This window comes from Myxocyprinus asiaticus, chromosome 46, assembly GCF_019703515.2.
Source record: "Myxocyprinus asiaticus isolate MX2 ecotype Aquarium Trade chromosome 46, UBuf_Myxa_2, whole genome shotgun sequence".
Lineage (NCBI taxonomy): Eukaryota > Metazoa > Chordata > Actinopteri > Cypriniformes > Catostomidae > Myxocyprinus > Myxocyprinus asiaticus.
Genome location: NC_059389.1, coordinates 5,309,026 through 5,318,214, shown reverse-complemented (window position 1 = coordinate 5,318,214; position 9,189 = coordinate 5,309,026). Strand labels below are relative to the sequence as shown.

The 9,189-nt window shown below is 37.8% G+C and overlaps 1 protein-coding gene across 1 annotated transcript in view; it reads right to left on the bottom strand.

The window, feature by feature from the left end:
• Nucleotides 1-1,248: 1,248 nt before the first annotated feature.
• The window catches only part of LOC127436245 (plexin-B2-like), a 223,914-nt gene continuing 215,973 nt past the window's right edge, over nt 1,249-9,189 (bottom strand). The window contains exons 33-37 of the mRNA XM_051690282.1: nt 8,678-8,825; nt 8,519-8,583; nt 8,069-8,144; nt 7,923-7,997; nt 1,249-6,366 (exon numbers count right to left, since the gene is read on the bottom strand). Coding sequence (XP_051546242.1) covers nt 6,262-6,366; nt 7,923-7,997; nt 8,069-8,144; nt 8,519-8,583; nt 8,678-8,825 — 469 coding nt within the window. The 3' untranslated portion in view covers nt 1,249-6,261. The remainder of the gene's footprint in view (nt 6,367-7,922; nt 7,998-8,068; nt 8,145-8,518; nt 8,584-8,677; nt 8,826-9,189) is intronic.

The following is a 9,189-nucleotide window of genomic DNA, read 5'->3' as shown; positions in this document are numbered from 1 at the left end:
AGAAATATCCTCTGGTCTAATCAAACAAAAATTTAACTGTTTGGCCATAATGACCATCATTATGTTTGGAGGGAAAAGGGTGAGGCTTGTAAGCCGAAGAACACCATCCCAACCGTGAACATGGGGGGTGGGGGGGCAGCATCATGTTGTGGGTGTGCTTTGCTGCTGGAGGGACTGGTGCGCTTCACAAAATAGACGGCATCATGAGGAAAAAAAATTATGTGGATGTATTGAAGCAACATCTCAAGACATCAGTCAGGAAGGTAAAGCTCGGTCGCAAATGGGTCTTCCAAATGGACAGTGACCCCAAGCATACCTCCAAAGTTGTGGCAAAATGGCTTAAGGACAACAAAGTCAATGTATTGGATTGGCCATCACAAAGCCCTGACCTCAATCCGATAGAAAACTTGTGGGTAGAACTGAAAAAGCGTGTGCGAGCAAGGAGGCCTACAAACCTGACTCAGTTACACCAGTTCTGTCTGGAGGAATGGGCCAAAATTCCAGCATCATATTGTGAGAAGCTTGTGGAAGACTACCCAAAACATTTGACCCAAGTTAAACAATTTAAAGACAATGCTACCAAATACTAACAAAGTGTATGTAAACTTCTGACCCACTGGGAATGTGATGAAAGAAATAAAAGCTGAAATAAATCATTCTCTCTACTATTATTCTGATATTTCACATTCTTAAAATAAAGTAGTGATCCTAACTGACCTAAGACAGGGAATATTTTCTACGATTAAATGTCAGGAATTGTGAAAAACTGAGTTTAAATGTATTTGGCTAAGGTGTATGTAAACTTCTGACTTTAACTGTAAGTAGTATGTTAGCCTTTATAATATGAGGGGGCTCATAAAATGCAATTAATATTAAGTAATATACTAAAGCAGTAGTACATATATTTTATAGTAGCTTTATTACTTAATAGTAATTACATTATGAACCCCATTGTCTGGGGATGAAAATAAACATTGCAATGCTTTTTTTTTTTTTACTGTATTATATTAGCTGCTTCCAACAGGACAAATTAAAACCCATTTAAATAAAGAGATGATCCTGGCTTACATCTTTAATATTTTAAAAGCACAGGAACTCACAAATGAAATGTTTTGTGATTCACAAGAAGTGTAATAAATGACTTTGCATGTTCATGCAGGCAGCAAAATTCAGTTTTTTGTTGTAGTTGTTTTGTGCCGAAAATCTGATTACATTTTTGTAGTCTACAAAAGAGTCGTAATCAAACTGTTGAGAAATTAAGGTTTATATTTATTGATAAAAGGACCAGGCGGCATGATTAGTCCTCCGAGAGCTGCCGTGTCTGAAACCGCTTGCAGTCCTCCATCTGCAGTCCCAGAATGCTTTGCTCTCGACACATTCACAAGTAAAAGGAAAGAGCTCAACAACATTAAACAGAGTTTTCTCAGAGCGTAATGCACAAGAGAACAGATGTGGACAGATTTGCATTTTTTAATACAAAGGCATAATTTCGTTAGGACATAAAATAACAATATTAACTGCACAGCAGTAAGAAAAGATTGTGTACAGATTATTTGTTGATACACATCATTAAAACACAATTTTGGGTCAGTACAATATTAAAAACATTTGTGCTAATTAAAGGGACAGTTCACCCAAAAAGATCAATTCTCTCATTATTTACTCACCATCATGTCATCCCAGATGTGAATGACTTTCTTTCTTCTGCAGAACACAAGCAAAGATTTTTAGAAGAATATTTCAGCTGTAGGTCCATTCAATGCAAGTCAATTGGTACCAAAAAGTTTAAGCTCCAAAAAGCACATAAAGGCAACATAAAAGTAATCCATAAGACTCCAGTTGTTAAAACCATGTCTTCAGAAGTGATGTGATAGCTGTGGGTAAGAAACAGATCAATTCTTAAGTACTTTTTTACTATAAATTCTCCTTTCTGTCCAGTAGGTGGCGATATGCACAAATAATTAGAATCGCCAAAAACAAAAGAAGAATGTGAAAGTGTAAGAGGAGATTGATAGTAAAAAAGGACTTAAATATTGATCTGTTTCTCACCCACACCTGTCATATTGCTTCTGAAGACATGGACTTAACCGCTGGAGTCATATGGATGACTTTTATGCTGCTTTTATGTGAGTTTTGTAGCTTCACAGTTCTGGCCGCCATTTACTTGCATTGTTTGGACCTACAGAGCTGAGATATTCTTCTAAAAATCTTCATTTGTGTTCAGCAGAAGAAAGTTAAGTCATGCACATCTGGGATGGCATGAGGGTGAGTAAATGATGAGAGAATTTTCATTTTTGAATGAACTATTCCTTTAATAATTCTTTCTGCATAAAAACCAAATGTAATGGCAGCTGTCTAAACAGAATAATTTGACATTCTCCACACATTTATTCAGCTCAAGCATTTTCCCAATGCAGTAAAACTCCTAAAAAGCATACATACACATACGCACGCTACAAACACCCAAAAGATTTGCACTTTATTAAAAACTGCGCTTTTGCTCTATACTTACAGCATGTTCAAATATATTGGCATATTCTGGCTACAGCACATCTCTGAATACTGTACTTACTGTTAACACCACACTTTACATACGCCACGACCTCTGACCTCTATATGCCCAACAACTACCCCCCACCCCCTGAATCCCAAATCGGCATCTTCGATACCACCGTACCAATACCATTTCAACACTTTAAGGCACGTTTTGGCTACAGAAAGGCTTAAAGAAGCGTTCTACACTGAACTACGGAGACTTGCATCTTTGCTTGTGCTTTAAAAAGAGTAGTTCACCCAAAAAATTAAAATTCTGTCATTATTTACTCACCCTCATTTAGTTTCAAACCTGTGCACTGTTATTTTTAGTATGGCAAGAGCTGCGATTCGAAAATTTCTCCTATTGTGCACCACACACAAAATAACAGCATACTTGTTTCAAACAAAATGAGGGGGAGTATATAATGACAGAATTTTCATTTTTTGAGGTGAAAGACCCCTTTAAAATTTAAAATAGCATGAGAAACGAGTACATTTGAAAGCAGGATTCAGCAACACGCATGCAATTACGATCAAATGAAGCTCCTGCTGATTTTATTAAAGCGGAGGGGAAGAGAGAGGGTCGTGCCAAGACGCTTCACACCAAGCAGCACGGCCCAACTCTCAAACGCACCCTAGCTGCGTTCAAAGAGAAGAAATCCTAACATCCAACGTCGCGAGCCATCTGTTACCATAAAGCCGTGCTGTCAATCAAAACAAGGGCGTTGACAGAAATCAACAGTTGTGATTACAAAAACACTAAGAACTGCTCTCAGACCAGTAAGACCATGAAATTCCCTGATCTAGAAAAAAAAAAAAAAAAAAAAACAGCTCAGAGGGACACACTCACTGAAAATTTGTTTAAACGACGCTCAGTCAAATATAGATGTCACGTACACGACCAGTCATAATTTTAGACACACTTGACTGAATTTGTTTCTCGTGATCTTAAAAACCTTTTCATCTAAAGACTTAAGCTAAAATGCTTGAAATTTGTTTTGTAGACAAATATCATTTTACGTATTTTTTTAATTGATGACTTGGGCCAGATAGTGAATGAAATGTAAATGCTAGCCTACACTGAAACTCCAATACCTGGTAGTGTAAATGTTACAGAAATCATGTAAATGAAAAAATATGACTGGTTTGAATAGGTTTGGCCTCTCAGAGCAGAATTTTGGCTCAGTTTGACAATACCATCTTGTTAAGTGCTAAATAAACAAATTAATGTGTCATTATCCTTCCTGCCAAAATAAAGCCATTAACATTCCAGATAACACATTGAAACCCTTCTAATGAAAGAAAAACGTCAAGATCTGAGGCCAGAAAGTGTCAAATTAAGCATTTTCAGTAATTTCTTTTGACAATTGACATCTCTTGGAGAATTGCCTCTAAAGGCTACAGTATACTTCGTTTTGCACATGGTTGAGTGCTCTAGCTTTTCAAAGTATACACTTTTGACAGTGAGCTGCTGAAAAAAATTTACGTTTGCCTCAAAATACATTTACGACACAAAAACATTTGTTCAGCACATCAACAATTTGTGTCGGACTCATACGGAATAAATCCATTCAGTATCAAACCTTTCACAAATAAAACAAATTTGTGAAATAACAAAACTCTTTTCACAGGCACCATCATACTTTAAAAAATTAAAAGGCCTTATAATGAATAATTATATTTTTTAATTCGTTCGTTGTTGTCTGTGTTTATTATCTATGGGTCTGCTAGTTGGTCTATATAGCTAAACTGAAATACAAGGTTATGAGATCTTAGGCCACGTACACAACGTACAAGTGTGGGTATATGTAATTTTTCCGCCTGCCATTACGTGACGTGCATAGTTGAGTGCTCTAGCTTTTTAATATATCCTCTTTTGACCGCGAGGCCATACCGATGAGATAGGCTGTGTCTTGTTTGTAAGGCTGCATGCTTGGTAGGACGCGTCCTTTGAAGGCTGCAGTATACCAAGCATCCTCCTTTAAAAAAGCCTCGTTTAAACGAGACAGCCTTCGTAGGACAAACGGAAACGTAACGTAACGTGGTTGCTATGACAGCACGCCACTCTTTAACAAACGCGAGTGCTTTGAGTGAGATGGGAACAAAGTCCCTTTAGAAGGGAATGTATGAGGTACATTTTAGGAGAGTTATAATGATGTAAAGAGAAAAGAAAATAGATTTTACAGGTGTACTTTTAGTCTAATACTTTATTTTAATTATATATTAATATAATTATACATATTATATACTCTGCACCCATCTACTGAGGTACTTCAATTTGGGAATTAACATTCCTTGCATTTGAACATCATATTTACGGGCAAATTGGCGTAATTATTTTTTAGACATTTCCGCTGAAGCAAAGAATTGTGGGTTGTGAGTGCCCACGAAGGATACACCTCATGCATCCTCCGAATTCCCGTGAAAGAAGGTCACATTCGAAGGCTGCATTCGAAGTGTCCTACTCGCTTTTCTGAAATGAGACAGCCTCGATGACATACGCGGCCGACAAATGCGACCTCCGGAGGACGTAGCCTTCCAAACGAGACACAGCCATAGACACATGTGCACTACAACTGCATGTGGAGGTGACGCACAAAGATGCGAACTGTCCGTCCGTCTAGAAAAACTAGCGGAAAAAAATAAATAATTAAATTTGCATTGCGCGCTGTGTGTGAGACGTAGCGGCACGCGGAAAACCGAAGTATACTTTGGCTTTCTGATGCAATGTGACCCATGTAATAAATTCAGTCAGTATCGAACCTTTCACAATTAAAAAAAACTTTCTGAAATAACTCATACGAAAAAATGAAATGCCTTATGACAACTATTTTTTTATTTGTTATTGCCTGCGTTGATTATCTGTGGGTCTTTTAGCTGATCTAATTTTGTCCTGTGCTGATGACAAAATTTGCATCACACGCACTTTGTGCGAGACGTAGCGGCACACGGAAAACCGAAGTATTATTTGGTCTTAAACAACGTTTATGACACAGCTAAATTTCTTCAGTATATCAACAATTTATGCCGTACCCGTACCAATAAATTCAGTCAGTATCAACCTTTCACAATTAAACAAAACTTTATGAAATAACAACTCTAAGGCTTCACAGGTACCATCATACATAAAAATGAAATGCCTCGTATCGCCAATTTTTATTTGTTATTGCCTGTGTTAAATATTTGTGGGTCTGGTAGTTGATCCATATAGCTGAATTTAAACAAAGTCATGAAATAGAATCTTTGATCATCTTATTGGCAATATTCAGAATGGGATACTAGCATACTGAATTCTGTGCACGGTGTACTGCTATCTATTTAAATAAAAACTGTTCTGATGTCACTTTCAGTTGTTTTGGTTGGACGATATGACCTCACTGTGGGCACACCCCCTGCATACATATACCGCAGGACCATACCAATTTCACAGGGCTGATCCCTTTTGGTGAAAATATAGGCAACCTGTTACAGACACACACACACACACTCTTTCACAGAAGCTTAAAAAACAATTGACACGGCAGTCTCTATCTATTTAAAAATGTTCCTCTTATAAAGCTTTCTGCAATAGAGACTGCACATTAAAAAAAATATATAATACAATTCTTAAAACCTTTTTCTCTCTACACAGGAAGAAATTGAACATCTGATTATAGTTATACAGTAAATACACACACAGACTCTTCGTACACTCTCTCTCTCTCTCTCTCTCGTCCACCGGCAGGGTTAAAGGTCAGTGACTTTGTTCTCGAGTGCGGCGGCGATCTGTTGCAGTCTCAGAGTTAACTGTTTATTCTGAGCAGCAGGGTCCTCTTCCAAAGACATTATGATCTAAAAGAGAGAGAGATCATATATCAAATGACCAGGGAGTGAACATCTCTCTATCTGTCATTCCTTCTTTCCTATCTATCTATCTACAGTGGCAAGAAAATGTGTGTGAACCCTATGGAATTACTTGTATTTATGTATAAATTTGTGTTAAAATCTGGTTTGATCTTTATCTAAATTACAATAATGAACAAACAATCTGTTTTAACTAATAACACTCAAATTATTGTATTGTTTTTGTACATATTACATCATTCAAACATTCACAGTGTAGGCTGGAAAAAGTATGTGAACCCCTAGGCTAATGACGTCAACAAAAGCTAATTCGAGTCAGGAGTTGGCAAACCTGGCATCCAATTAATAAAACGAAATTGAAGGTGTGGGTTAGAGCTACTTTGACTTATAAAAAGCACTCAAACATTTTGAGTTTGCTATTCACAAGAAGCATCTGCTGACGTGGACCATGCCTCGCAAAAAAGAGATCTCGGAAGATTTGTTGCTTTTGCATAAAGCTGGAAAGGGTTTCAAAGTTATTTTGAAGAGCTTTGATATTCATCTGTCCACAGTTTGACAAACTGTCTATAAATGGAGACGATTTAGTACTGTGGTTACTCTCCCTAGATGTTGCCTTCCAGCCAAGATGACTCAAAGGGCACACCGCAGAATGCTCAATGAGGTAAAAACAGAACCCTAGAGTGACAGCTAAAGACTTGAAGGAATCATTGGAACTGGTTAACATCTCCGTTCATGAGTCTACTATACGGAAAACATTAAACAGGCCTGGTGTCCATGGCAGGACAACACAGAGGAAGCCACTGCTTTACAACAAAAACATTACTGCACGCCTGAATTAGCCAAAGACCACCTTGCTGCCAAAGGAAGATTGACCAGTTATTAAATACAAGGGTTCACTTACTTTTTCCACAGCACTGTAAATGTTTAATGGGATGTGTTCTATAAAAACATTAAAGATTGTAATTGTATGTTGTTGGCTTAAACACACTGTGTTAGTCTATTCTTGTGACTTTAATGAAGATTAAATTACATTTTATGACCAATTTATGCAACAACAAAAAAAACAGCTAATTCCAAATGGTTCACATACTTTTGCTTGCCACTCTATCAATCTATCTCTCTGAACTTAAAGCAATGTTTACATAATTGAGAAACCCGAAGGAAACATGACATTGTTTCCTTTTTAAAAAGGCTGAAGGAGTGGGTTCTATAGCTTTTTACCTATTTTTGCTGTGGTATCAAAATTGGTATAGAGAGTGCAATTTTACTGGTACCGGCTATTAAAATTTTAATATGGTGACAACCCTACCCTAAATTAATATGAGCTTATAAAAATGACAAGCACTGTATAATAACTGCTGTTTAAAATAGTTTTAGATAAAGTATAATATATCATATTGAAGGACAGGACTGTGTCTGTGTGTGTGTGTGTGTGTGTGTGTGTGTGTGTGTGTGTGTGTGTGTGTGTGTGTGTGTGTGTGTGTGTGTGTGTGTGTGTGTGTGTGTGTGTGTGTGTGTGTGTGTGTGTGTGTGTGTGTGCTCACCTCATCATAGTATTTACTGGCATACCGGTAGAGCTGGTGAAGTGCCACCTGTGTGTTCAGTTTATCTGTGTGTGCCTGAAAAACAAACTTAAGTCAACACCCAACTCTCTTTTCCTAACATCCCAGAAACCACCTCACACACTCACCCGTGACACTTCAGCCAGATGTGTGTTCATCTCCTGGTCACTGACGGGCACTATCTGCCGGACTCCTTTATAGTACCTGTGGAGACACAACACAACCAAATTCTAGCCAAGAACTGCCCACTTAAAGCGACCAACCACTGTACTTTTTTTATTTTTTTTATTTGACGTTTAGCGGCAGGTAAATCTGAAATCTGTTATAGGCAAAGTGCCTTAAAGGCAAGTCAGTTCACTCGGTGTCCATCTTGGTAACACCCTCGGGCAACTATTTTCTATCTAGGCAATGGAACACAAATCAACCTAAATCAAAATAATTAAAATAAATAAATCTGTATATACAGTAGCAATCCCAAATGGCTGTAAAGGTCAAGGAAAAGTCATACCAGTTAGGCAGAGACAACACAACCACAGATTCAAAATAGTAGATATTTTTCTGAATATTGTGGCACTTACTCGTCTACCATCCTTTTGTAGGTAGAGATCTCCTTTGCATAGAGTAATTTGTTGCTGGGAGAGTCCTGGAGGCAATAAACGGAGCACATTGGTAAATAATTTTTCTGTTTCTTGTGTTTGCGTTCTCTGTAGTAGAAAGGCGGATTTTAACAGACTCACCCGACTCAGTTTGTGCTCTGTTTTCGTACAAGCGTCCATGAATGTCTGAGCAATGACGGACAGAGAGGCATCCACAACCTCGCTCACATGCACATCGAAAATAAAGTGAGGATTTTTTAGTATGTTCACCCAGAAACGCAGTGGTAAACTGCAAAGACAAAGAGTAAGAGACAGACACATTGACAGATTACATCTATTACACCAGATTAAAGCTGAAGTGTATAATACCTTCTGCTAGAGACAAACATTACATGCCAAAGTTAAATACTTACGCCAGAAACATACTTTACACAAATGCGAGCGCTTGACCACCCCATTGCCAGCATCGGTCTGGTTTAACATGCTTAACGTTACTTATGTTACTGTGGCGGTAACAGACCTGAGTACTAAAGGGGGCGAAAGAGTTACCTTCAAAAGTCTGTATCATTATTCTGGTAAATTGCTATGAATATACTGACTTTAGCTTACTTGTGCAGCAATATTCTCTTTAAACTGTTGCTCCGCCATGACAG